General features: G+C 52.0%; 2 protein-coding genes across 2 annotated transcripts; one reads left to right on the top strand and one right to left on the bottom strand.

Moving 5' to 3' along the window:
• Positions 1 to 515: 515 nt before the first annotated feature.
• LOC103582656 (cytochrome P450 2W1) lies at positions 516 to 6972 on the bottom strand. The gene is made up of 9 exons (XM_008564194.1): positions 6799 to 6972; positions 4925 to 5087; positions 4333 to 4482; positions 4103 to 4260; positions 2429 to 2602; positions 1927 to 2065; positions 1630 to 1814; positions 945 to 1086; positions 516 to 703 (listed from the first exon to the last, which is right to left on the bottom strand). The coding sequence occupies exons 1-9, from the start codon at positions 6970 to 6972 to the stop codon at positions 516 to 518; spliced, it is 1473 nt and encodes a 490-aa protein (XP_008562416.1).
• Positions 6973 to 15935: 8963 nt separating this feature from the next.
• LOC103582644 (cytochrome c oxidase assembly protein COX19) lies at positions 15936 to 24302 on the top strand. The gene is made up of 3 exons (XM_008564189.1): positions 15936 to 16037; positions 17087 to 17198; positions 23444 to 24302. Exons 1-3 carry the CDS (start codon positions 15956 to 15958, stop codon positions 23526 to 23528), a joined length of 279 nt encoding a protein of 92 aa, XP_008562411.1. The 5' UTR covers positions 15936 to 15955; the 3' UTR covers positions 23529 to 24302.
• Positions 24303 to 27408: the final 3106 nt, after the last annotated feature.

The following is a 27408-nucleotide window of genomic DNA, read 5'->3' as shown; positions in this document are numbered from 1 at the left end:
GTCGTGGGAGAAGAGCAACAGATGGAACCTGGCTGTGCACTCTGGGGTCTGGCTGCCTGGGGGAAGAAACCGAAGGAAAAGGTTCATAGGATCTGAGTTGTGGGAGCCTGGGGCGGGGGGGCCCAGGGCCTCAAAAAAATAAAAGAACCAGGCCGGGGTGGGGCTGTCAGGATGTTGGGGGGGGTGCTCCACTGCCCCCATGGTGCCCAGAGGAGGGTTCCAAATCGGATGAGGCTGCTCAGCTCCACAGAGGACACGATCTGTGGGACAGAAGCAGCCGGCCGGGAACAACAGCCCTGAGGCTGCTTCGGGCAAAGTGGGAGCCCAGCAAGGGGCCAAAGAGGGGGCATCTGCCCATCCACCCTCCCCAGGGATGCTGCTCCTGCCCTCCGTCACCCAGGGAGCACCCCACGCTGGAGGCCAGGAGGGGGGTGACCCAGATACCTGGGTGCTGGGGAGTGGTGGTCTCTGGGAGTTTGCCCTAGCAGTGCAGGCCAGACCTGGCAGGAGCACCCCTAGGGCCTGGGCACTGCACACAGCACCTGGGCCCGCGGCCGCATGGTGAAGGCGGGGGCGGGCGTGATGTCCAAGGTGGAGGGGCTGACACCAGGTGGGGGCAGCAGGCGGTACCTCTGGAGGAGGCCAGCGAACAGCAGAAACAGCTCAGTCCTGGCCAGACTCTCCCCGACACAGACGCGGCAGCCTGCAAGGGAAACCAAGGCATGTAATGGGGTGGGCTAGGCCTGTCCCTGGAGTGGAGGGGCGAGGGGGATATCCCAGGGAACTGGAGGGAGGGTTTGTGGCGAGGGGCAAGAGCAGCTTCTGCTGCCCCCAATACCTGAGAGCAGGAGGTGGGTGCAGGAGGCAGGGTGGGTGTGGGCAGGAGCTAGGGAGGTCAATCATCCCAGTGGTGGGCTGGGGCCCCCTGTATTACCCCCTCTGACCTGTGGAGAAAGGCAGGAAGGCCGACCGCTTCACAAAGTGCCCATCTGTGTCCAGGAAGTGGCCCGGATTGAACTGGCCTGGAGTTTCCCATTGCGTCTTGTCCAGGAGCACCGAGGTCAGGAGGGGGATCACAGGCGTGCCCTATGGTGGGGAGGAAGTGGGACTGGGCCCAGGGAATGGGAGTACAGAGAGAGGGTTCCCATGGGCTGGGCAGGCTCAGAGCGAGGGGGGAGATGGGGTGGAGGGGCCCATCTCAGAAGGTTTCCTTGAGGATGCAGCTCCTGCCACAGCCACCTGGTATTAGCCCATCCCACAGGTGAAGCATCTGGAATCCAGGGAGGCCACATGATCCACAGGACACAAGCCAGGGACCCCAGACCACACAAACAGGGACTACCCCCAGATCACACAGTAAGACTCCCCAGGACACAGGCAGGGACTCCCCCTTCCCCAGGACACCAGCCAGGGACCCAGATATGCCACTCTGCCACTCCAGGTAGGACAGGGCTGTGGGGCCGAGGGCTGCCTCCCTCCTGCTCCTAACTGAACCCCTTTTTCTGCTTCCAACAGAGGAGCTCTGGGCTGTCAGGGACAGCTCTGAGGCTCGGCCATCTTAGGGTCCCTAGATCCCCTGCCTCAGCCCACCCCAATGAGAGAGGAAATGAAGGAGCGAGGTCCTCCCACCTTGGGGAGCAGGTAGCCGCCTAGCTGGGTGTCAGCCGCCGTGCAACGGGGCACATGGGGCAGGAGGGTGATGTACCGCTGCACCTCGTGGAGCACCGCGTTGGTGTAGGGCAGCACCTGCTGGTCCTCCGGCCGGGGAGGCCGCCCAGGACCCAACACACGGTCCAGCTCCTCCTGCACCCGGCCTGGGGCAAGAGGGTGGGCACCATGTCAGTGGGAGCCTCCATCCCCTGGACCCTGGGGGCGCCACCCACCGAGGGCAGGAAGGGCTGTTCCATCTGAGTGCTGGGGCCTCACCCTGCACACCCGAGTGCTTGACCATCAGGAGGACAGCCCACTGCAGTGTGGCCGAGGTGGTCTCTGTGCCAGCCATGACCATGTCCAGGGTACAAGCCACTATGTTGGCCTTGGCAAACAGTCCCTCGGGGTCATTCCCCTGCAGAGTCAGGCAGGGTGAGGCTTGCCTGGAGGGTCCAGGGGGTCTATCCCCCACCCCAGGGGCTCAGCCCAAACTGGGCTCAAGAAAAGGGTAGAAGACAGACTTGGCAGGAAGGATCAAGAGCTGGCATCTGCTGAGCACCTACTGTGTTCTGGGCTCACCTGTCCTCCCAATGCCTGTGAGGCAGGTACTATGAATGCCCCATTTCACAGATGAGGAGACTGAAGCTCTGAGAGGCCCCCAGCCAGGAGGTGGGGGAGCTTGGTACAGGACTGGCATGGACCCCTTCCCAGCTCCTCTTGGGGTGGGCCCTCGGGACTCCCCATAGGTGTCTGAGGTGAACCTGGGTCTCGCCCACACCTGGCCCTGCTGGATCAGGGCATCCGCGTAGCTCTGCACTGGGAGCCCCTGAGGCTTGGAGGGCTGCCGTGCCTCCAGGAGGATCCTCAGGATGGTGCGTACCTCCTCAATCTTGCGCAGGATGGGCCGGTGCAGCTGGAGCAAGGCTCCAAGCCAGGGGTAGATGTTGAACAGCTGGGGGCAGGGGGCAAGATGGTGGGGTAGGGGGCCAGGCACAGCCTCCCAGGCCCCAGCGTGGTGGGGAGCGAATCCATCTATCAGCAGGTGTGTTCCCGCAGCCAGGAAGGGGCTGGCCTCAGGCTCTGGGCAGATATGTTGGGAGGTGGGGTGCCGCCCGTGGCCACCAGAGGGCGCTCGGCCCCGGTGCACTGGGGCCCCTCGCCCTCCCGCGGGGACGCAGAGGAAACCCTCAGTCCGCATATGGGAAGGAGCCGTTTGACAGGTAACACACCTGGGTGGCTTTGTGCAAGTCCCAACAGGCTGCTTGTCATCGTACTCCCCCCGCAACTTTCCATCCGCTAAAGCAAGTAAGATGGAGGAGGGGAGGCGGTTGCCACTGGGGAGAAAACTATGAATCTGCAGCAAGTCATGAAAAAAGAACGCGACAACAGACTTGAGCACTCCCGCCCCGCACTGTGACATGAGAATCACAGCTGTCTGTTTGGCGAGGCCGGAGTCTGGTTCCAGCAGTGCTCAAGAAATGCCGGCTGCCTTCCCGGCCACACCATGCACTACTTGCCTCCCCCAGGACGTTAGCAATCACTGGTAGCAAATTCTGCCTGGCACCTCCGTGGTGAGGAGCTGGCACAGGCAAAGAAAGCCATGGAACATCCTGTCGCCCGGAGGCCGCCCTCACGGAGTCATGCAAAGCCCTGTGACCTCCATCCTCCTGGGAGGGCTCTGGGGTTGGACGGTGTCAGCCTGGCCCCCCCAAAGAGACAAGATCACCTGGCTCTGGCTAGAATGAGTCAGAAGCCACAGAGACTGAAGATGCGCTCACCACTACTCCAAAAACCGCAGCTGCTGTCCCTACCTCACATCACAGGACCATGTGCCATTGAGAAATCAGGATAACAAAGGATGTATGAACTATGACTCCAACTGCAAATATAGATAGCGGGGCTAGGTACACATGTGTCAGTAAATGAATGCACAGTTAAAAATGGTCACGACTGAAAATATGAAAACTTTAAATTTTGGAAAAGAATGAAAGCTCATGTCCCTGGGAATTCTGAACAATAGAAGGGGCAATTTTTGTGGTTTTTGTAACACAGTGAAGAACTGATGTCAGCTGGGCGATGCCTGGGGGACATGGAGCCCCACAATCCTAGGAAGAAATGCCTGGTCTCCACCCCACCTTGAGCAGGTGCATCTATTACTGATGGGGGTGTGAGAAGAAGATGGGGATCGTCTGCTCTAGACCCCCCCATTTCCAGAGAGCACGGAGGCTGGTCTGAGGTCACATGGCCAATTAATGTCAGATGGATGCTGACTCAGGCCTTTGATTCTGAATCCATGGCTCTTTTTGCACTCTGGCAGGGTTGACAGCTGGGGTGGGGACAGTGCCAGAATGCCCCCAATCGCTCTCGAAAGACCCAGAGCCAGACCCCCTCCCACGCCAGTCTCAGCCCCCAGCTCCATCCCCACCGCGAGGCCTGGGCAGTGACCTCTCACCTGCAGTCTGGGGGACCCCAAGAGGACCATGATCTCATCAATGAGGCCTAGCAGAGACACAAACACGGGATCCTGGTAGTCAAACCTCTGGCCGAAGAGGAGTGTGAAAGTGATGTTGGAGGGAGCCCAGCCAAGCAGGGCCAGGGGGAAGGGTCGGCCTGCGGGAGTGCAGAGACAAGCCTCAGTCGTGTGGGGGCCCCCGCGAAGGGGTGTCCCCAGCCCACACTCACCTCTGTAGCCATCCAGCTGCCCCATGAGGCACCTCAGCTCCTGTAGAACCTTGTCAGCCATGGGTTTCCGCCCCACACCCAGGCTGTGCAGGGTGCGCACAGTGAACTGGCGGGCGGCCCTCCAGGGCGCCCCTGACGAGAAGAAGATGCCTGTGGGCCAGACAACATGGTGCCAGTGAGCCATGCCCCCCAGATCCCCTCCAGGTGATGTTGGCAGGGAGTAAGGTAGGGGGACAACCTGGGTCAGTGGGACCCGGCTGGGGCCTCATTCCTAGGCCCACTCCTGTTCTCCCCAGTTGGCTTTGGCTGGCCCAACCCCCTCTTGGCTTGGGATGGGAGGGTCCCAACTTGCTGGTGTCTGGGACACCTCAGCCTGCATGTGCACCCCTGTCCCTCCCCAGCACCAACCCAGGAGGCCCAGGCTCCCCCTGGCTCTTTATGGAGCCACACTGGGAGCTCTTCCTCCAGCTGCCAGGATCCAGAGGCCCTTCTTCTCAAGCCCCCACCTCTCTTGGGCCCCAGAAGGGCCCTCAGGAGCTGAGCTGATGACTGCCCCGCCCTGCCTGGCAGAAGCCCTCCACCAGACGCCTACCCCCGCCTTGCTGGATGAGCTGGAAGATGGCAATGGGGGGCCGGTTGGCCAGCTCCTGCCTGGTGCCCACCAGCGCCTCCCTCACCGCCTCGTAGCCAGTCAGCACCACCGTCTTCTGGCGCCCCAGGTGGACAGTGAACACCGGCCCATACTGTTCCGAGAGCTGGCAGGGGAGGGCAGGGGTCAGCAGTGGCCTCCTCCCACCAGGTCTTCTGGGAGCCCGCTCAGGCTGAGCCCATGCTCAGATGTGGGGAGACTCGGAGCTGGGGGTGTGGGTAGAGGAGGAGGGAAACTGGGCCTGGCAGTGGGCAGAGTGAGAACAAAGGCCTGGAAGTCACAAAGCTGGAGGGGAGCTGGGCTGGAGTGGGGTGGGGGAGACAGTGTCCAGCCTAGAATCCACAGAGCCCCCTCCTCATCTCTTCCAAAGGGGTGGAGTGATGCCATTTGGTGCTGGGTATGGCTGTTGTGCATTTTTCTTTTTAGCAGAAACTCCCAGGGGGCTCTTGAGCCTCAAGACTTGGCGACAGGCATAGGAGGGGCTGTCTGCTGGGTGGCATGTTCTGGAAGCCCAGGGGTCTGAACAGAGAGCAAGCCTGATAGGCTTGGATCCCCTGGAGACTCCATCCCCTCCTCCAGCCTCAGTTTGGCCAGCACCCCTACCCCCACCCCCCACAACCTGCAGTAAAGGTAGGGCACACAGAAGCTGAGCCTGGGGCCCTGCATGGTCAGTTCTGTCTCACTGACCTTCCCTGGCCTGAGTGAGGACACAGAACAATGACGCCACATCGAGGCTGCCCTCTGGAGCCTTACCATGTGCCCATTCCTTCTGTCCTCACAGTATCCCTACCCCAGGAGAGGAGGGCTGTCATCTCCCCATTTTACAGATGAGGAAACTGAGGCTCAGAAGCAAGAAGTGAGCTGCCGTTGATCACAGCACGTTGAGGGACAGAGCTGGGACTTAGACCTGGGGCTGCCATGCTGTCCACTGCCTGCTGCTCCCCGAGTACACTGGGTGGTGGCCTCAGGGGCCCAGCACTGGGCTATACTCGGTCTTCTGAGCCTGGTGGCTGCAGCTGGGTGGGGCGCAGCCCGTCCCATCCTAGGGAAGGTAGGGCAGGGCTGCTTCAGCCCAGAGTGCTTTGTGGGTCAAAGGGTGCAGCCCCTTCTCCCCGCCTGGGTGGTTTGGAAACAGGAGCCCCTTGAGTGAAGAAGTCATGGAAGCTGCAGCTGGGGAGGGCTGGCTGGTCTCTGGTGAGAGCGTCAGAGGCCGAGCAGAGGGAACCGCTCTGGGTGGTGGCAGCGGGGTGGTGGACACGGGGAGCAGAGCTGGTTGCCTGCACAGCGCGGGGCCCAGCTCTGCACCTCCGCTTCACCTCCAGGCCAGCCAGCTCCTGGCTGTAGGGCAAGGCAGCCTGCCCTCAACAATGGTCCAGGACAGTCCTGCCTCCAGCCCAGGCAGGGAGGAGCCACACACACCTGCCCCAAAGGTGCCTCTGTGCGTTGCTCGTCCAGTTTGGTCCAGTTCCTAGACAACTTCCAGGAACACCTGCCCTCCTCGCCTCTGCTGCCCTGAACCTGGCCCTACTGCAGGCTCTCAGCAAATGCTGCAACCTCTGGGGAGCCCGCTGGGGAACCCTCCTGGACCCCAACCTTGGGCAGCACTTCCAGTGCCGCCTCTTACTCAGTGCATCTGCTTCTCTGTGGGATGGGGTGTCTCTCTTCTCAGAGGTTCCTAGGCCTCCTGCGTCCCCTGCTGAGCCCAGCACCTCACTGGAATGGATGGTGGAAATGGGGTTCAGCTTCCCTAGAGATGGGGCTGGGGCACTGCTGCCATCAAGGCAGCAAGAGCTGAGCAGTGGGGCTGCCTGACCTACCTGCATCAGTGACCGGTCCTGTTGCGACACACGCAGCAAGTGCAGGTTCCCGATAAGTGGCAGTGGGCGAGGCCCCGGGGGCCACCGATGGGCCGGAAAGGGGTATCGGGCCCAGGCACAGAGCAGCCCCCAGAGCCCCAGGAGCCCCAGGAGCCCCAGAAGCAGCAGGGCCATGAGGACAGTGGCAGCAAGGTCCCAGCTCTCTCCTGGGCCCCCGTCCCACCCAGCCGCCTGCCCTGTGTCTTATAGGCTTCCCCCCAGAGGGTGTGCCAGCACCCCACCCACCCCACCACCCTGAGAATGTGGAACGAGCAGTTTGCAGGGGACAGCCCCACCAGGTGGCTTAAAGCTACAGGCCTGCATGGAATGTGGGATCGAGTCTTTCGCAGGGACCCAGGGAAATGGAGGGGGCCAGAGGGCCAGTGGGCCACAGGACAGGAGGCCCAGGGGGCCAGGGAGACTGCCTGGGGTCAGCATGCAGCTATGTTCACGGGGCATCTATGTCCCTTTGATTTGCTGGAGAACCCAGGAAGAAGAATACGGCACATTGACTGTTCTGTCCCTAGCTCTGTTGGACCTGCCAGTCCCAGACCCTCTGCCTTAGTCTCCCCATCAGAACCAGGACTCACAGGGGTCTGGGGCCTGGGCCCTGGCTCTGAAGTGGAGGGGCCCCCACCTTCCCAAGGCTCTGAGCCTCCCCCAGAGGGACCCCTGTGAGGCAAGAGGTGTGTGGGCCTCTCCCAAATGCCATCTGTGTGCATCCTGAACTGGGACAGGGTGGGGATGGGGGGTGCTAGCTGCCCAGAGGGACCCACCCTGCAGGCAGCAGCTCAGGGTGGAAGCAGGGCCCGCTCCGTGGCAGGTGGCTGGGGTTATAAGTCCCCGACTGTCAGGACCACACTCCTGTCTCCTAAACCCTGGTGACCAGACTTGGGGGGAGGAGGTGGCTGCTTTGGAAGTGAGCTGTGAGGGGTGGGCAGGCTGCTGGCACCAGAACTGGCTGGGCCGGCTTCGCACCACCTGCCCCAACATGAGGCAGCGGGAGCCCCATCTCTGCAGCTGGGCCCCTCACCATGGGGCCCGTCTCCTGGGTGTCATCCATGCCCAACAAAAATCACAGAGCTGAGGCAGCCTGAGGCCCTCACCCCACCCAGGTCTCGTTCCCCTTTACTGGCTGTGAAAGGAGAGTCCCAGACTTGATTGCACGCTCCTGGGACAGGGTGCAGCATCTCTGTCCTGTTGTGCAGCCGTGGCGTTGGGGCTGGGGCTGGGTGGCTGCAGGGGGGAGGATGAGGATGGCTCTCTAACCTCTGGGCCTCTGGGTCATTTGTGCTGAGTACCTGGTACCAATGCCACTACTAGATATCCGGGCTGGCGGGTCTGCCTGCCAGTAAAGTTCACTTAATTAATTCAGGGAGCATTTATTGAGCACCCATTGTATGCCAGGTACTGCCAGAAGCTAGGGCTACAGAAATTGGTGGCACACAGATCCTCAAAGGGCTTTGCCCTCACAACTGCATAGACGAGGCTGATGTGACAATGAGTTTGCTGCTAAAAATGCCTCTGGGAACAGTGGGAACACTGTGGAGGCAAGAAGGTCAGGGCATACTTCATAGAGGATGTGGAATCTGAGCTAGAGCTGGAAAGAGGAGTTGGGATTTGCCAGGCTCACAGGGGGCAGGGCATCCTAGCAGAGGGAACAGCATGTGCAAGGGATGCTGGAGGGTGGGTGGGGGTGGAAGGTGGGCTGGGCAGGCCCAGGGCATGGCTGGGAGCCCCCACACAGGGGGCTTGGGCCAGGGAAGGGGAGATGTAGGGAACTCAGTGAATTCTGGGAGCAGGAAGCTCCTCCTTCAGGTAGGTGAGGTTGGGCAAAGGTTCAGATCTCAGTGCTGCCCAACTGGGCTGCCCCGATTTGGCCCCTGTGCAGCAGCCTTACACCCCACCCCACCAGGAAGAGACAGAACCTCCCCAGCTCACAGTGTTGGAGTGAGCAGGACTGAAGCCATGTTGGAAACTAAAACTGCATGGACTCTAAAAGATTTTAAAAGGACACAGTTTTTCTCTTGGCATGAACTTCTCTGAGTTCTTTCTTTTCCCATGGTTATTTGACATTTTGAACCTTGGTTATGGGGCAAGATGACATTATTGACATGAATGTAAAGTTGTTTTCCAGTCAGCCTGAAGCTGCAGACTGGCACGTACCATCCAGACCCTGGAAAACCAAGGAAGACATCAGTAAAGCTGTGCTGATGCCACCCCTCCAGCAGAACCTGAGATGACAGCAAGGACAGGAGCAGAAACCAGATGGAGCCTTGAGACCTTGCACCTGGCTCCTCGCACCGAGTCCCTGCGGCTCATGTCCCCACCCCACACCCACTCCTGCTTTTCATTTCCCACGTTCCACTCCCTCAACCCTCTCTTTGAAAACCCCTCAGTAGGGCTTCTGGTCAAGATGGCAGAATAGATGGTCCCCAGTGTCACACTCTACCACAAATCAACCAACTTACAACTATAAAAAAGCAACAGCAGCCAAGCTGAGGCCACTAGAGCTCAGGGGAAGAGGAGGGGAGACCTACAGAGTGCATGAAGGTGGGAGAAGCCACAATGAGAGAAAGAAAAAACTGCTCAGACCATTTCATACTGTGGTCACTTTAAGTCTGGAGCTGCTGAGTGCACAGAGCAGGAGACAGCAAAAGCCGCAGCTGTGCCCTTTGGATGGAGTTGCTTGGAGGCAGCAGGGGAGAAGAGGGCCTTGGCGGCCCCCAGGCCAGCGAGACCACTAATAGGGATCCCATGGACCCACATAGGAGTGAGGAGCCAGAACAACTGAAAAAAAGGAGCCACTCAGAGGCTGGTGAGTCATTGCAAGGGAACAGTGCATGGCCCATCCCATAGGAAGTGTTTGGAGCACCAGCCCACCAGGGGAACACTGGGGCACAGCAAGGACAGCTGATCGATCTGCCCCCGAATCAGCACAGAACCACTCAGAGGAGACTGGTCCGGAATATAGAATTGCATGGGGTGCAGTTTGATGAAAAGACTCAGGCCCAGATCAGAGTTTCTACATAACCCAGGTACACTGAGTCTCTGGAGAGCCGGAAGTACCTATAAAGTCAACCATTAAAACCTAAACTGCACAGAAAGCCTTCCCTAGGGAAACAGCAGCAAAGTGGCAATTTAGCTCAACCACACAGCTCAAGTACTGGTCCCCACAGGAAGTTCCCCCATTTTAGAAGTAAGCAAAGGACAAAAAGTTAGTTCCAGCTCAGGCACACCACCAGCACCTCAGGGCCCACCTGGGGACCTGAGGCATGGACCAGGGACCGGACCTCCCTCCCACAACCAGGCACACTGCCAGCACCAAGGAGCATGCCAAAAACCTCACCTCCATGTGGGTGGCCCACGACAGCCACCACAATAACAACAGCTGCCACAAAAGCAGCTAGACGCCACAACCACCATGCAGATGGTCTGCCAGCCATTGAAGTGCGTTGACATGGAGAGAGTCACCAGCAGAGACCAAAGAAAAGAAGAGGATGTCTCTCTCCACAAAGCCCATTCCAGAGTGACAGAAGAAGCTTCTGCTCTATGATAATACTGCGGGACCTGAACACATCTCTCAGCACTGGACAGATGATCTAGGCAACAAATCAACAGAGTAACCATTACTCTTTCAGAAGGAGGAAGAAATCTAGGGTTATGGGGGAGTGGGGAGAGATTGGACAAGGGGCACAAAGAATAATTACGATTTGTAACAATAAGTATGCTAATAATATTGATTTGATCAACATGTCTCAATTTTGAACCCCCAAAATATGTATAATCAGTTATGATTAAATAAAAAAAATTTTTTTTTTGTCCTTTTTGAGACCGGCCGCACCACACTCAGCCAGTGAGCACTGTGAGCGCACCGGTCATCCCTATATAGGATCCGAACCCGCGGCGGGAGCACTGCTGCGCTCCCAGCGCCGCACTCTCCCGAGTGCACCATGGGCTCGGCCCTAAATAAAAAAATTTTTTAAAAACCCTCAGTAAATCCGAGTCTTGGAGATGGCTTTAGTCTGGCCGTTCTCCTTCAGGTTTACCGGAGAGGTGGGTTAGCCTAACATCTCTCCTCAGGTCACCGGTATTCCTGAATAAAAGCTGATTTCCATCTTCAGCAGCATTTGACTTCTGAGTGGTTTGTTTTGGAAGGGGGCAGGCAACCAGACCTGTGTGAGTTCATGTGGGCTGCCACAGAAAAGTACCACAGCATGGGCAGCTTTAAACAACAGAAATGTATTCTTTCACAGTCTGGAGGCCAGAAGTCTGATGTCAAGGTGTCAGCAGGGCTGGTTCCTCCTGGAGGCTTCGAGGGAGAATCTGCCTGTTTCTCTCCAGCTTCTGGTGTCACTGGCGATCGTTGGCGTATAGACGCCTCCCTCCAGTTTCTGTTCTGCCTTCCTCTCTGTGTCACTCTGTGCCACCTTCTTTTCTAAGGACACTTGTCACTGGATTTAGGGTCCACCCTAATTCCAAGATGATCCCATTTTGAAATCCTTACCTTAATTTCATCTGAAAAGACCCTATTTCCAAATAAGATCATATCCTTGGATTCCAGGTGGACCTATCTTTGGGAGGGGCCACAATTCAACTCTCTACAACATCCAATAGGCTCCTCTCTGTAAGTACACAGTTGTGAGGATATTTATCCATTTACATAGATAATAGACACATCAGTAAGAAAGCATAGGAGGGCTGGCCCGTGGCTCACTTGGGAGAGTGTGGTGCTGATAACACCAGGGCCACAGGTTCGGATCCTATATAGGGATGGCCGGCGTGGTGCTGACAACACCAAGCCAAGGGTTGAGATCCCCTTACCAGTCATCTTTAAAAAAAAAAAAAAGAAAGCATAGAAGGGCGTTTGGTGACAGTGGCCTCCTTTCCCATTGTGCCACTTGCTCCTGTACCCTTCCAGAGATGTTTACACTCGATTGTGTGTGTGTCTTTCTTTTTCATAGCTTTATTAACACACAAAACGCATGTGCTTAAAGTATACAATTAGATGAGTTTTGACACATATACACCTATATACCCATGAAACCTTCGCCACAGTCAAGACAGTGAACATCCACCATCCCCAAAGCTCCCTCGTGCCCCTGTGCATTCCCTCCGTCCCTCGGGAATACATTGCTAGTTGCTTCTTTTATTTTTATTTATTTATTTTTTCCTTTTTGTCTTTTTTCGTGACCGGTAACGGGATCGCAACCCTCGGTGTCGCGCCCGCACCGCGCTCAACCAGTGAGCAGACCGGTCTCTATATGGGATCCGAACCCTCGGCGGGAGCGCTGCCACACTCCCAAGTGCCGCACTCTACCAAGTGCGCCACCGGGCCAGCCCTTATTTTTATTTTTAATTGCTTCTTATTTTGAATGTAACCGTGTTCTCAGACAGGAACCTCCTTCAACTATAGCTGTAGCTGTTGCCTGGTGTCAGGCGCAGCTGGGCATGCGCATTCATGTTGTTTCTATGCTTAGGCTGTCACAAAACATCTTGCGAAAAATATCTGCATGCACACTTCTTTGTGCACAGTTGCAAGGGATGTCGTAGAATAAATTCCTAGAAACAGGGTCACTGAGCCAAGGGGTTGCTCCTTTTTAAATTCTGGTGGACATTCCCAGTGCTTTGCAAAGATGCTGTGGTGACTGCCTATGTCCTGGGGGTTATTCTGATCAGATCTGATTGTCCAGGCCCAATTGGTCAGACGCCCATCCCTGAGCAATCCCTGTGGCCAGAGGCAATGCAATGCTCTGACTGGGTGGCTCGGGTCACCCTGGTCCTGACACCAGAGATGGGGGTGAATGGGTCCCCCAGAGGAGTTTGGAGTCAGACAGACCTGGTTCCAAACTCAGCCCCTCCACTTATGGGCTGTGGCAGATGGCAGCTGCCAAAGATGGCCACAGCAGATTCTCCCAAACACCTGTTCTTGGTATAAAGTAATATTGCTCTCCTAAATTGAGAGGAGGGAGTCTATTTTCCCTACCCTCGAATATGGGTAGGCACTTGTGACCACAGTGGAGGCCACTCAATGTGTCTTCTGAGTCCAGATCACAAAAAGTGATACAGCTTCCACATGGTTTTCTGGGATGCTTGCTCTCAGAACCCAGACACCATGCTGTGAGGAAGCCCAAGCAGCCATGGAGAGGCCCATATGGAGGGGAACTGAGGCCCCCAGGATGGTGGCAAAGCTCCCAACCTACAGCCTGTGCCAACTTGCCAGCCATGTGAGTGCACCACCCTAAGTGGATCCTCTAGCCCATGGTTGAGTGACCCCAGGTGATGCCAAGTGGAGCTGTGTCCACCAAGACCTGCCCAGACTGCAGGTTCATGAGCAAAGTAAATAATTGCTGTTTTATACCACTAAGTTTGGGATGGTTTGTTACAGAGCAGTGGATAACTCATATATTGGCTACGTCATCTCAGCAAGGGATTTGACCCCTTTGAGTCTTAGTTTTTCTATGCATGAGATGAGGATATAATACCTACATAATTGGGTTCATTCATTCAAAAACTTAATTGCTCCCCTACAGTTTACCAGGCACTGTTCTAGGCTCTGGGGATCTGGGGTGTAATATGCCTAACACATAAGAGGGTTTCAAAAAAGGGTTAGTTCTTTTCCCTACTCTTTATAGCTATGAGCTACAAATAAAACTTCCTTCTTCTTCTCTCTTAGCTGAAGATCTCATATAAAGCAATAATCATTTACCAGGTGACAGTCAATTAAAAGCTGGCTGTCACCTTCAGGTCACTGGGCCTCTGCTCCTTCCCTGGTCCCTTAGGGCTGCCAGATGGAGGGGCTACAGCAACCAGGGTTGGGGGGAGGAGGGACTGTCCTTTTATTGCTAAGTGGTATGATCTAGTCAGGTGGAAAAATGCTATTGGCTGGGTAATAAAAGGTTCTATTGTTCACGGCCCTGGAAACATATTAATGAATAACCCAGTGCGTGGGCCCCTGGTTCCAGCCATGTAAAATGGTTGTTTATATGGCAAGAACAAGGTACAATTTTCCTTTTGTGGTTTTAAGTGGGCCCAGAGCCCCAGACTGATCAAGGCCTGACAACAGGAATGGGATTTCCCAGAATCCCTGGGCCTTCCCTTTGGGCCTTGTGGGTGAGTCTCCTCTGCTGGGCAGTCCACATACATTAAGTGCCCACCCTGTGCTGGCTCTCGGCTCACAGAGCTGACTCCAGCCTCAGGCAGAGGAATACGAAAGTGTGCACCGCAGAGGGACAGGCATGTTGGAGACCCAGTGAGGGGGAGAACTGGAAGCCTTCTGGAGGAGGAGCACCTGAGCCAGGCTTGGGGAGGGGCAGGCCTCGGGATGAGGGGCTGTTGAAACTTGTTGGCTGAGCACTTCTCTGCAAGATCCTCTGGGAAGTTGCTGGAATCTGCTCCTCCTCCCAACACTAGAATCAACAGTGGTGTTGGGTCACATCAGGGGCCTGGGGCATAAGAAAGCTTGTCCAGAGAGGGCTAGCTGGTGAGCTCTGTGTTGCTGGGGACCAATCTGTTTACTGCCAAGGTCTGGCACATGCTTGGTGCTCAGTAATTGTTAAATGGGTGCCTTGGATTGAATGTCCCCCCCAAACTTAATTTCCACTGTAGTAACTGTTGAGTGTGAGAAGTCCTATTATGGTAATTGAAAGGTAGGGCCTTGAAGAGGTGAATAGATGATAGGACTGACTGTGTAGTAGTGAATGGATTAAAAATGCTGGTCAGGGTGTGGTTTGGAGGGCTTTAGAAGGAGAATGAAGGAGGAGGTTAGTGTCTCTCTCGGTCCGCCAATTTTGCAATTTGATACACTGCCATCAATGTTGCCACCACTAAGGCTCTCACATGTGTTCCCTGGACTTTGGACTTCCAGCCTCTGAAACTGTAAGCAATAAATTTCGTTTTCTTTATAAATCACCCAGTTTCGGGTATTTATGTTATAAGAGACAGAAACGGACTAATACAATGGGTGGGATGGATGAGTGGATAGAGATTGGAGCTCACAGCAGAATCACAGAATGACAAAACAGTACTCTGAGGGCCAGTGACCTGTTTCCTCCATCATCCAACTGAAAACTGGAGGTCCAGAGGGGGCAGGTAGTTCCTAGGGTGCAAGGCTGGGAAGAGACTCTGCCGGGTGAGGGCTGGGGTCTCCACTGAATCCTTTCCCACTGCTGTTATTGTTGTCATAACAACAATAATAAGCAAATGCCTGGGGCTTTACTGTTTACGATGCACTTTTATTCTGTTATAGGTTGAATTGTATCCCCCCAAATTTATATGGTGAAGTCCAAATCCCCAATACCTTAGAATGTGACCCTTTTTGTATATAGGGTCATTCATTGCAGAGGTAACTAGTTAAGATGAAATCATTAGGATGGGCCCTAACCCAACATGCCTGGTGTCCCTATAAAAAGAGGAAATTTGGACAGAGAGACACACAGGAGAACACCGTGCAAAGGTGGAAACAGAGATGGGGTTGAGCTTCTACAAGCCAAGGAACTCCAAAGATTGAGGGCACACCCGCAGAAGCTAGGAGAGAGGCCCAGAGCCCTCAGAAGAAACCAGCCCCGCTCACACCTTGATTCTGGACTTCCAGCCTCTGCAACTGTGACAGAGTCCCCTTCTGTTTAAGCAGCTCAGTTCGTGGCACTTTGTTACAGCAGCCACAGGAAGCTACTCCGCATTCCCTCTTTTACTGTATTTGTCACCAGGTAAGCACCGCGATTAGGCCCTCTATGCTGATGGGGAAACCGAGCGCCTGGCAGACCCCTGAGATGCAGACACCCGGGCACAGTTGTGTGTTCCTGGCCAAGTCGCTGAACCTCTCTGAGATTCAGTTTCCTCATCCATACCAGGAGATGACGGCTGGACTTCTGCCACAGGGTTGCTGTGAGGGTCAGACGGGACAAGACGAGAAAGCGCCGGGCAGGGTGCACCGCCCACAGCGGGGTCAGGAGCTTCCAGCGTCCCCCGGCGAGGGGGGCGTGGCCTGGGCGGGTGCGTGGGCGTGGCCTGGGCGGTGGGCGGGGCCGGGGCGTGGGCCCGCCGCTCGATGTGCTCGGCGCTCGGCCGGCTGTCTTGCGTGCGCTGACGCCGGCTCGCAGGCTCCCGCCCCGCAGTCATGTCGACCGCTATGAACTTCGGGACCAAGAACTTCCAGCCGCGGCCCCCGGACAAGGGCAGCTTCCCGCTGGATCACTTCGGTGAGCGACGGGAGGTCAGCGGGCAGGGTCGTCCGTCCGCGGGCTAGCGTGCCGGGGTCTGGGGTGCGGGCTCGCGGGGTCGGAGGCCCCACGCCGCCCTCCGGCTCGTCAGAGGCCCCGGGTCCCCTGGCCTGGCCTTCGCGGAGCCCCTTGGGGGGTGCTGGCATCTGCTCAAGGTGCAGGTGGGGAAACAGGCTCGGCAGGACCCTCCCCAGCCAATACTCCGCCCAAATCACCTGCCCCAGGTGGGAAGTGACAGGGACTGTGGCCCTCCCGTGACAAGGGCGGTGACACACACTCCTCGCATCGAGTTCCAAATCCCTGGCTTTCTTCCTGATTCTTACAAGGAAGGCGGTCCTGGCGCAGAGCACGGGAGCCTCTCTCGTTACAGAGAAGTAAATGTTATGCAAATACTTTTGACGGTTATTGAGTCTACGGTTTGTTATAGTTGGGACTTAACTTATACATTATTAGTGTCTTTTGCAAAACTGAAAAATGCTTTTTTTTTTTTTTTTAAAGATGACCAGTAAGGGGATCTCAACCCTTGACTTGGTGTTGTCAGCACCACGCTCTCCAAGTGAGCAAACCAGCCATCCCTGTATAGGATCCGAACCCTTGGCCTTGGTGTTATCAGCACAGCACTCTCCTGAGTGAGCCACGGTCCCGCCCTGAAAAATGCTTTTATCTCCGAATGTTTATCGCCAGAATTCTGGTTTGGGGGGAAGCCATTGAGATGAGCCTCTTGGAGTTTAAAGCTTCGAAAATAGATTTATAGATTATTCCTTTTCTAACATTTTATTATGAAATTTTCAAACACACAGCAAAGTTGAAAGAATTTTTGCAGCGAACTCCCTTGTGCTCACCACCTAGATTCTGCCCTTAACATTTTGCTGGACTTGCTTTATTTTACCACATCATAGATTTGTTTTTTCAGCATGTTTCTTAAGGAAACAAGTTTTGAAAGAAGAAGCAGTGCTGCTCATAAGGCTGCTGTGTTAGTATGTCATGTTTTCACTTAAAAGAAGATTCTGTTTTCTTTTTCATTCTAGGTGAATGTAAAAGTTTTAAAGAGAAATTCATGAAGTGTCTCCGTGACAATAATTTTGAAAATGCTTTGTGCAGAAATGAGTCAAAAGAATACTTAGAATGCAGAATGGAGAGGCAAGTACAAATTAACGATTACGATTTCTACCTCCCACATCGCCAACCAAAACATTTTTTTTCCCCCAAAAGGCCATTATAGTATGCCTTATTCAGGCCTGGGGTTCAACTTGCGTGTATCAGATTAACGATTACGATTTCTACCTCCCACATCGCCAACCAAAACATTTTTTTCCCCCCAAAAGGCCATTATAGTATGCCTTATTCAGGCCTGGGGTTCAACTTGCGTGTATCAGAACTGTAGAATTGTTTGCCCATGAAATTGAGGCTTCTGAGATGAAAATGTACTAAAAGCTGCTTTTCTTGAGTGATTAGCATTATAGATAATTGCCTTCCTTAGAGCATTTTCATTCCAAATTTGGGTGTTACTGACCTGTTATTAAAGTTTCAGAATCATACATCATGAAAATGCTGACTGAGTCAAAAGAGTTGAAGGTTGTGGGTGCAGTTTCTTTCTTTGACATTCTCAGACTATAACAATATACACTGTGTTTTGTTCCACTTAGAGCTGTTTGAAATGTGACAGGGAAGACAATAGGCTATTTAACAAATGATGAAAGATGAATCATTCTTCCTGTCTTAACCAGAATTCACCAGAGTTCATTTTTAAACAAAACAAAAATATTTCTACTTATGATCCATAGAGCTTTTGCTTAAAATAAGAGTTATTCTAATCCTTAATGCAAAAAAAAACATGTAACATATAATTATGATGGTAGTGGGAGCTTTTATTTTTGCTTCTTGAGTCTGTGATTAGCTCCCTAAAGAATTCAGTCTTCACACAGCCTTGTCTCTGCTGAAGACAGGTTGATATAAATGAATCTACTTTGAACTGTCTTTTCCCATAACACACTCAAACATTTCCCTCAAGGCAAAATCCATTGTGGTTTTCAGGCCACACAGGTGTGTGCCAGGGTTATCAGTATGGACATTTGGGACTTTAAGGATGATGGGCCTTCTTAGCAGTGTGGACCTCCTGTGAGGCCTTTGTTCTATCTTCAGAGTTGTTGTTCGGGTTCACTTACAGGGTTTAAATTTGTCTAAGGGGTACACCGAATCCAGTTCTTACCATCTTTAAATAGCATGTTTGTTGGAACTACATGTTTAAATTACTGTCTCAAATTGATGCATCTTTTTTTTTTTTTAATAAAGATAACCGGTAAGGGGATCTTAACCCTTGGCTTGGTGTTGTCAGCACCACACTCAGCCAGTGACCGAACCGGCCATCCCTATTTGGGATCCGAACCCATGACCTTGGTGTTACCAGCACCGCACTCTACCGAGTGAGCCACACGCCAGCCCAAAGGGTGATGCATCCTTACAAAACCAGAACTATGAGAATTTCTTCTTGGTGCTGCTGAGATTTAGAGACAGGGTTTGAATCTGGGCTCTGTCTGTGTATGAAGGTACTTCCAGGCAGGATCAACCTTCTCTTTTTCCCCATTTGTCTACCTAGTCTCCTGTGTCTGTGCTTCATTCAGCCCCGCTGTGAATGCAGCCACCTCCAAAGCCTGCAACGTATAGTGGGGAGAAAAGATGTGGGTGACACAATTTCAAGTGGCACCACTTGGTCAGGTGACATTTAGGTGAATGTGCAGGGTGTGTGTGTTTCTGATTTGGTCAGTTGTTATGACTGTAGAATTCTGGTTGGTTGGTTGTTAATGAAAGTCATCAAACATAGTGTGGCTGCCCATAACCGTCACCCAGAGTCGGCATCAGGATTTCCTACATCTTCTGCAGCTTTTATCCCACCCCCACCCCGACCCTGTTTTTAACCACTTCTTTTCTTCCTTTTATGCTGAAATCCCAGACATTATTTTACCCCTACTTACTTCTGTATGCATCCTCTTAAAAAAATGGACCATGGTAGATTTTTTAAAGTTGTCTTATGAAGACTTGGGCCATTTTATTTTAGTCTGATGGGAAAGTATATATGCGTTTTAGATGACTACATTTTCTCGTAGAAAAAAATGTTTAAATTGGAATTACATTGTTGTCAAGGACAACAACAAATACATGTATGATTTAAGATCTTAAACCTCTGTAATAATCTAGAGAAAGTCAGGTCCCGTCCTGGGGAGTGGGCATACCCTGTGCTGGGGTGATGATGGTGCCTCTTGACTGGGTTGTTGGGAGGGTAAAGAAGATCACCTCTGTAAGGCACTTAGCATGATTTCAGAGTGAGTATCAATAAATCTTAGTTATTATTGTCCTAAAGAATATGGAGTACATAAAAATTCAGTTACACTGAACCATGAGTTAATGCCTTTAAAATGATGGTGCTGTGATGAAAAGTTAAGAGTAATTTTGCTTTCCATGAAGAATGCATAGTGATTCTTTGGGGTGATCTGAATGACCCAATCCTTAAAAAATGCTGACCAGGAAACAGAATGTTTTTCTTGGCCAATTCTCATGCTTAAGAGAGGCATTGAAATCATTCATTTGGCTTTGGAACTTGCTAAAAGTTACAGTTGCTTTTGGTGAACTTGCTAGGGAGCTGGCTGTCATAAAGTTTTATAGATTTGTGGAAGGGGAATATCTTGAACCATGTCTTATTTGGCTTGTAGTTCTTTCCTCCTTGTTTCTTATTTGTGTCTCCGAACACACAGGTGCTAACTGTTGTCAATGGCAGCATCAGGGGAAGAACAACTATATTTATTTCCTGTGACTGCCGTAACAAACGACCACAAGCAAGGTGGCTTCAACAACATGTGTTATTATTATCTTACCATTCTGTAGGATTAGAAGTCTGACACAGGTTTTCTTCAGCTAAAATCAAGGTGTGGGCAGGGCTGGTTCCTTCTGGAGGCTCTAGGGGAACACCCATTTCCTGCCTTTTCCAGCTTCCAGAGGCTGCTGCATGCCTTGGCTCGTGGCCCATTCCTCCATATGCAAAACCAGCAGTGTTGTGCCTCTCTGATCATTCTTCCTCTGCACGTTTTTCTCTCTGATCAAAGCCAGGAAAGGTTCTCTGATTTTAAGGGTTCATGTGTTAGATTGAGTCCACCTGTATCATCCAAGATAATCTCCCCACCTCAGGACGAGATGATTTGCACCCTTAATGCCCTTTCCATGTTCATATTCACAGCTAACATATAGGGATTAGGGTGTGGACATCTTTGGGAGGTCATTATTCTCCCAACCAAGTGAAGTCTTGGAGATCAGTGTTAAGAGCTGCTGGCCAGATATGCTCTTACCAAGATGTGGTGAAAATTTGTTATTGTTGCCTGATTTGGGTTTAAGGAATATCTTGGGAATTCCACTGCTGTAGAATTGCTTTAACCTGCTTACCAGGTTTAATTGTAATAACTGAGGTTTTGCAATTTTGGGAATGTTTTCTTGAATGATAAGTGGTGGATCTCAGGGCTTGGGTGGCCTGGAGCCACTGCCAGCTTATTGGGCCATGACAGAGTAGGTAAGGGTAGGTATAAGAGGGCAGAAAAAGACACTGGCTGCTGGAGAGTGTGACCCTAGGGTAGGCATGTGGTTTTACCTCTCGTGGTCCTGCTCAGTGGTCAAATTTCTTGTGATGTAAGGATCCCTGAATTTGGAGTTAGATGAGCATTAAAGTAACAGCTCTCCTTCTAGGAGTAGCATCTTATGTAAACTCTTGTAGGGCAGAAACACCCCTGTGATTTCTCTGGTCTGAAAAGCACAGAGGTAAGCACCAGAAGGGACCTCCTCCTCATCCTTCGAGGTGCTCCTTCCCCCTGCACCCTGAGTCCCTCCTATGGTCTCTCAGCCACCTGGCCACACAGAGTGCTCAGGGGCAATGACGAGAGCGGTGTCGATGTGAGGACAGAGGCATGGCACCCGCTGTCTTAGCCTTGCCCACTCTGGGCTTGAGCTGCCCTACTGGCCCCACAGGCCTTTGCTGTAAGTTGAGGCGAGTGGAGTCGAGGCTCACTGTTGGCTCAGCTTGCTCAGGCGCCTTCTGCTTCCTGCCTCCACCTGCCCATGTCCCAGCTCCCTGCACCTCTCCAGGCCTGACTCAACACCTCGTCCTAAACTCTTCTTTGCTTTCCCAGGCACGAAAGGGTCTCTGGCCTCAGGCAGCACTCTGTCTCTGTGGCTCTTAGTAGTTTGCCTGCGTTCCATTTTGTTTCCTTCAGTGTGTACTTCTGTCCCTGCCCGATTGGTGGCTGCCTGTGGGTGGGGTCTATGGCTGCTGTTCTATATCCCGAGGCCCCTAACACACTGTGCATACGGGAAGCCCCTAGCATCTGTGGAAGTGCGTGGACCTTCTAGTCTGACTCCCTTGTTTTTACAGATGAAGAAACAAAGGCACAGAGGGTGCGCAGCAAGGGGCCGGCACCTGTTTCCACCCCTGTGGGTGCTGTTCACCAGGGATGCACAGCAGGGCTGCCCCTCAGGTAGCCCATCGAGGCTGACCAGCGCTTTGGGGGGTATTCAGTCAAATAATTGTACTCAGTCTGGCCTATAAGTAGACTTTGTATTTTTCAGGAGATTCTAGCTTTTTTTTTAATGGCAATTTTCAAGCACACACAAAAGTAAAGAGAGTTTTCATGAACTCTGTTCACTCACCCCCAGCTTCAGCAACTACCCATATTTTCCATTTTTCTTTCATTTGTCCCCCCACTTTTTATTGTCTCCACTGCTGAAGTCTTTAAAAGCAAATCCCAAACATCTTAGTTGTTTAGGATAGTCATATTTTGTTTTCTTAAGGGGGATGGCTTATAGGAAACTAGTAAAGTTTGGACCAGATTATTTCCCTGTGAGCTGTTTCATATTTCTCCAGGTGTGTGGCCCACTCCAAAAGCACAGCCGTCCAACCCCATGTGACTCACAGACATCTTAGTTTCCAGCCGCTCAGACTGATCTTTTGGTCTAAATGTTCTCACTTATCAGGTTGTGAGGACTGAGTGAACTCAGTTGTATAAGGAAGGACCCAGAGTAACGTGATGGCACTGGCAGGGGCTTCTCAGGCGCCAGGCACTGTGTTAGCAGTTTCATGTTCAATCCAACTGCTGTAGGAGAAGCACCTGCTTCATGCCTTGTTATGGGCATGAAGAGTGGAGAGGAGTGCTGGCTTGCCCAGGGTCGTGGCTGGCACAAGGTGGGAACTCCAGCTAGGGAGCTGTGCTTGTCCTCACCATGTAGGACAGGACTGCCTCTGAAGCTCCTTTACTGCTGTAGGAGAAGCACCTGCTTCATGCCTTGTTATGGGCATGAAGAGTGGAGAGGAGTGCTGGCTTGCCCAGGGTTGTGGCTGGCACAAGGTGGGAATTCCAGCTAGGGAGCTGTGCTTGTCCTCACCATGTAGGACAGGACTGCCTCTGAAGCTCCTTTCCCCTGGACTGTGAGGCAGCAGTGGTGGGAGGCCTGGCCAGGGCAGCACAGTGCTCAGTGTTGGGCACCTTAATTTTTATGGTTTTGACTTAAACCAATGCAGCAGGAGGCTGGCACACATGGTTGTAGAGATGGTGCTAGGCACTTGGTGTCTGACAGGTAGGACCAGGAGCAGGACTTGGCCTCTTGCCGGTGATGGGACCTTGACCCTGGGCTGTGCAGGGCTGGGGCAGGAGATGGAGCCACATGCCAGGTGTCTAAAAACTTCAGAGTTACAAGCTAACGAAGCATTAAATGGTGTTTCTGTCCTCCTGCCTCACCAGACACACCTCCATAATGATCTGAAGAGTTCTTAGACCCCTCACACATCTGCACCACGTGTGGCGGCTTGCAGGCGCCTGGCTGTAGCCCACCCCCTTCTCTTCCCAGCCCTGTTGCACCCCAGCCTCGGGGGCTTCATGCACACCTGTGTGGTCGCCCACTGTGTGTGTCCAAGCTCTGTCCACAGCAGCTGCTCTCTTGAGTTCCCTTGTCCCCTAGGAGGGCAGCCTCAGAGAGGCCCTTGGTCATCAGGTGCTTGCAGTGTGGCACAGGGGGGCATTCAGGCTCTGGGTGGGCAGTTCCTCATGGTCCTGTTGACTCCTCACCCTGTGGGGAGGGGCACAGCCAGAGGGGGCCAAGGGCTCAGGTGCTTGCAGTGTGGCACAGGGGGGCATTCAGGCTCTGGGTGGGCAGGTCCTCATGGTCCTGTTGACTCCTCACCCTGTGGGGAGGGGCACAGCCAGAGGGGGCCAAGGGCTGACAGTCCCACTCTCAGGTCCATTTTCCTGAGACATAGATGGGGGTGACAGGACGCCCCCAGTTTGGGGTGAAATGCAAGGTGGGCCCTGTGCAGACACTGCCTTCTGCCCTGACAACTTCTGTTTTTCTTGTAGGCAACTGATGGCACAAGAACCACTGGAGAAACTGGGATTTGGAGATTTGATAGATGGAAAAGCAGAGGCAAAAAATAAGTTTTGATGAGAGGAAGACCACCAGGCTGTGCTCGGGGACTGCTCAGGACAGAGCACACTGCACCACTTCCTGAGCCCCGAAGACCTGCGTGTCTTCCTTAGAAACACTGTCAGGATGCCCTTGAGACGCTCCACGTGAGGTTCAGGTAGACGCGTCCTTGTGGATGCGTCTCACGTGGAGGGAAAGGGCTTATCTTCCAAAGTTCCCCAAATTATTTTCAAGAATGATTGGTCCTTGTAGATGCTCATTTTCTCATAAGAGGGTGGTTTAAGTCCAGTTGTGTGACAGTTCCCAGGGAGGCTTAGGACAGGAGGTAAGAATGCCAGAGTAACAGCTCACTGTGGGCGAGTACCTTGAGTCTGCTGTGAAATGGTGGCTTTGTATTAAATACTCTGAATTGCTTTTTAATACTAATGTGTAAATGGACACAAATTTCAGTCTGTTATATACACAGAAGTCATCAGAAAATAACCATTTCCTAGCAAAATATTTTTCTTTTCATACTTAAAAATATATATGCCAGTTCATTTCCTTTTTTCTTCTTTTTTTTTTAATAAAAGTAGAATACTACTAACTAGGAAGTGAGAAATCATTTGGCTTTTGACATATTTGACTTCTTGATTTTTTCTGGTTATGCCTAAACATCAAGTATCTTTAAAATCAGGGTGTTAATTCCTGACTTGTATCAGACTATATTTATAAAACTTGATATTTACTTTCAATAACTCATTTATTGTAACTCTGAAAAATAGAATGTTAGCACATTTGTAGTTAGACTTACACAGGTTGTCTAGTAATTTTTTTACTCTATAAAATCACCCACACTTCTGAATCCCCAACATGTGATAGAGTCCCTCCGAGAACACGTTAGAGTGGCGCTCCTACAGCGTCACGGTTTTCATTAAAAAATACTTAGAGAGGTGGTTCTCAGCCTGGGCTGTTAGCAGAATTGCCCATGGGACAAATGTCCAAATGCTGAGCCAAGTTATCCAGGGTGACTTTGACATGTTCCAGAGTTCAAAACTGCAAGGGGACACTAGTGCCATGTGTGTTTGGGCCTTTTTGCCCTCAGACCTGTCCCCCTCCCAGGCAATACTGGCCCCTGCAGGCTGCTTTCCCTGGCTCCCATTTGTTCCATGGAGGATGGTGACAGGAGATTGGGAGGGGGAGGGAGAGTTCAGGGCATATCCCTCGAGCAGCGACCCTAGCTGAGTCTTCTCCAGGCTCTGGCAGGTGATTCTGAGCTCCAGAGATGGGCCGCCCTCTGCACCCCAGACCTGTGAGTGGTGGAGGCTTCTCAGCCCATCTCCAGTTCTCTGCCTTGAAGTCCTTCTTTCCTAGACTGTAGTGGTGGTCCTTTCTTGGTTAGACCCCCCCCAAATCTAGTACCTTCTGCAGCTGGTTCCATTTCCTTGTGCCCACTCAGCACTGTGTTGCCATGTGCATGGGTTAGCACCACCTGCTCCCACTGTTCAGTATTTATCTCTGTCATGCTTCTAAGTGTGCTGCAGGTTTTTAAAATATTGCTAGTTTATGAAAAGTCTTGGTTTTTATCAAACCGAGCTATCAGAATGTTTTGTATTTACATAAGGTTATTTATTGTAGAACTGCTTGTAATTACAAAATATTGAAGCAACTGAAATGCCCTCATATACAAGAGTGCTGTATAAACTGGCACATCTACACTGTGGAGTACCGTGCAGCTACAGGAAAGAAAGGGGGGAAAAGAAAGGTAAGTCTCTGAACTGATGTGGAGTGACTTCATACTATTAACATACTGTTAAGCGAAAAAAGCACAGTCTAAAAATATCTGTATTGGTTCATTTCTGTTTCTTATAAAAGGGTACCGAAAGTGGGTAATTTATAAAGAAATGAAATTTATTTCTTAGAGTTTTGGAGACTAAGTGCACAGTCCAGGGGGCACATCTGGTGAGGGTGTTCTACTTGGCTTTCTACTCTGTAGCAACGCAGGGTGTCACATGGAGAGAGAGGGCTGAGTGAGAGAGAGGGCTGAGCGAGAGAGCTGACCTCACTGCTCTCCTTATGAAGCCATCAGAACCATGCACATTACTTCACGAATGGATCAGTCCATTCATGAGGGCACAGTCCGTACAATCTAATCACCTTTTAAAGGCCCCACCTTTCAGAAGCCATAATTGGATTTCTCACCCTCTTAACACTGTTACAGTGGGGGTCAAGTTTCCAATACATGAACTTTGGAGGGACACGTTTGACCCACAGCCATGTCTATATTAAAATTAAAAGGAAGAGATACAAGAAACTATACAAATATCTGCTTATTTGTACAAAAAAGAAATTCAGGAAGGATAAACCAGAAACTAACAAGAATGGTTACCAACAGGTGGGTGACCACAGGAAAATGACACCTCTTTGAGTCTGCCTTGTCATAGAATTCTGACTCTGGATTATGTCAGCGTTTTACATGCTCAAAAATAAACCAGGATGTCGGGGCCCCAAAATGTGACATGGATGATCACAGCTGGGTCCAACTGTACCACAAATTCCTACTGTGACCCACTGAGGGGTGGGGAAGACAGCACTAGCCTAAGTAATGGTATTCAGAAAACAGTATTTTGACTAAAGCTAGAGACAAAAAGACAAGATAGTGTACTCTAGGTAGTAAATCTCTTTTTCACATGGACATTTCTGAAACTACATGTATTCATGTTCCTGGGGCCACTCAACTCCTCGCTCAGCTCCCCAAAATTTGTTACCAGGCACACAAGTCCAGCTGCCTGCCCCCTTTCAAAAATAAACCACTCAAAAGTCAAACGTTGGTGAAGATGGAAGTCAGCTTTTGTTCAGGAATGCCAGTGACCTGAGGAGAGATGCTGGGCCAACCCACATCTGCAGTAACCCTGAAGGAGAATGGCCAGACTGAAGCCATCTCAAAGGTTCAGATTTACTGAGGGGGTTTTAAAGAAGGGTTTGAGGGAGTGGAACGTGGGAAATGAGAAGCAGGAGGAGGGGGACGTGAGCTACGGGGGCTCCGTGCAAGGAGATGCAAGATCTTGCCAAGACTCTGTCTGGTTTCTTCTGTTCTTGCTGTTATCTCAGGGTGCTGCTGGAGGGGTGGAGTCAGCACAGCTTACTGATGTTCTTTGGTTTCCCAGGGTCTGGATAGCATGTGCAAGTCTGCAAGTTTGCAGCTTCAGGCTGGCTGGAAAGCAACTTTATATTCGTGTCAATAATGTCATCTTGCCCCATAACCAAGGTTCAGAATATCAAATAAACCATGAGAAAGAGGGAACTCAGAGAAATGCATGCCTAGAAAAAAACAATCCTTTTAAAATGTGTTAGAGCCCATGTGGTTTTAGGTCCCCAAATGGCTTCAGTCCTGCTCACTCCAAATTCTAGGATGGCAAAAACTAGAACTACATTGTGGATAATAAGAGTCAGTTGTATCGAACCCACGGTTTTCTAACATATAAAGGTGGATAGATCTAGAAGTAGATACGGGTGTGTGCATGTGCATGCGTGTGTGTGAGTGTGCATGCGTGTGGATGCACAAAGGCTTCCTTGCTCTGTGCACTGAGAGGCCTGGAGGCAGTGACACCTGGCACCCAGGATCTTTGTTCTGAACCCATTCTCTAACCAAAGGACCCAGGGTAGGGTCTGCTGATGCTAGGGCCAGGGCAGGGAAGGCACAAGATGAGCCTGGAATATCTTGTGCCAGAAAGTAAAGAATTGCTGAGAGAATGATGGGCTCATTGAAAGAACACAGGAGGCAACATAAAGCAGCCCCCAATGGCCAAATTTGGGACAATTTGAGCAAGAAAATAATGGTTGTAATGGATTATTGCCCACAGAATAAATCGATATCCATGAGTTCTTATGGATATAAATAGTCAAATATGTCAGTGGG

Source organism: Galeopterus variegatus, unplaced genomic scaffold (assembly GCF_000696425.1).
Source record: "Galeopterus variegatus unplaced genomic scaffold, G_variegatus-3.0.2 Scaffold182, whole genome shotgun sequence".
Classification (NCBI taxonomy): domain Eukaryota; kingdom Metazoa; phylum Chordata; class Mammalia; order Dermoptera; family Cynocephalidae; genus Galeopterus; species Galeopterus variegatus.
This window is presented reverse-complemented; position numbering and strand designations above follow the sequence as displayed.

Bases quoted from the DNA above. Each gene is read 5' to 3' on its own strand.
- LOC103582644 (XM_008564189.1), top strand. From the start codon at position 15,956: ATGTCGACCGCTATGAACTTCGGGACCAAGAACTTCCAGCCGCGGCCC. The intron at 16,038-17,086 runs GTGAGCGACGGG...TTTTCATTCTAG, and splicing joins CTTCCCGCTGGATCACTTCG to GTGAATGTAAAAGTTTTAAA. The intron at 17,199-23,443 runs GCAAGTACAAAT...TTTTTCTTGTAG, and splicing joins TTAGAATGCAGAATGGAGAG to GCAACTGATGGCACAAGAAC.
- LOC103582656 (XM_008564194.1), bottom strand. From the start codon at position 6,972: ATGGCCCTGCTGCTTCTGGGGCTCCTGGGGCTCCTGGGGCTCTGGGGG. The intron at 5,088-6,798 runs GTAGGTCAGGCA...CTCCCCTGCCAG, and splicing joins AGGACCGGTCACTGATGCAG to CTCTCGGAACAGTATGGGCC. The intron at 704-944 runs GTCAGAGGGGGT...TTTCCCTTGCAG, and splicing joins CTTCCTGCCTTTCTCCACAG to GCTGCCGCGTCTGTGTCGGG.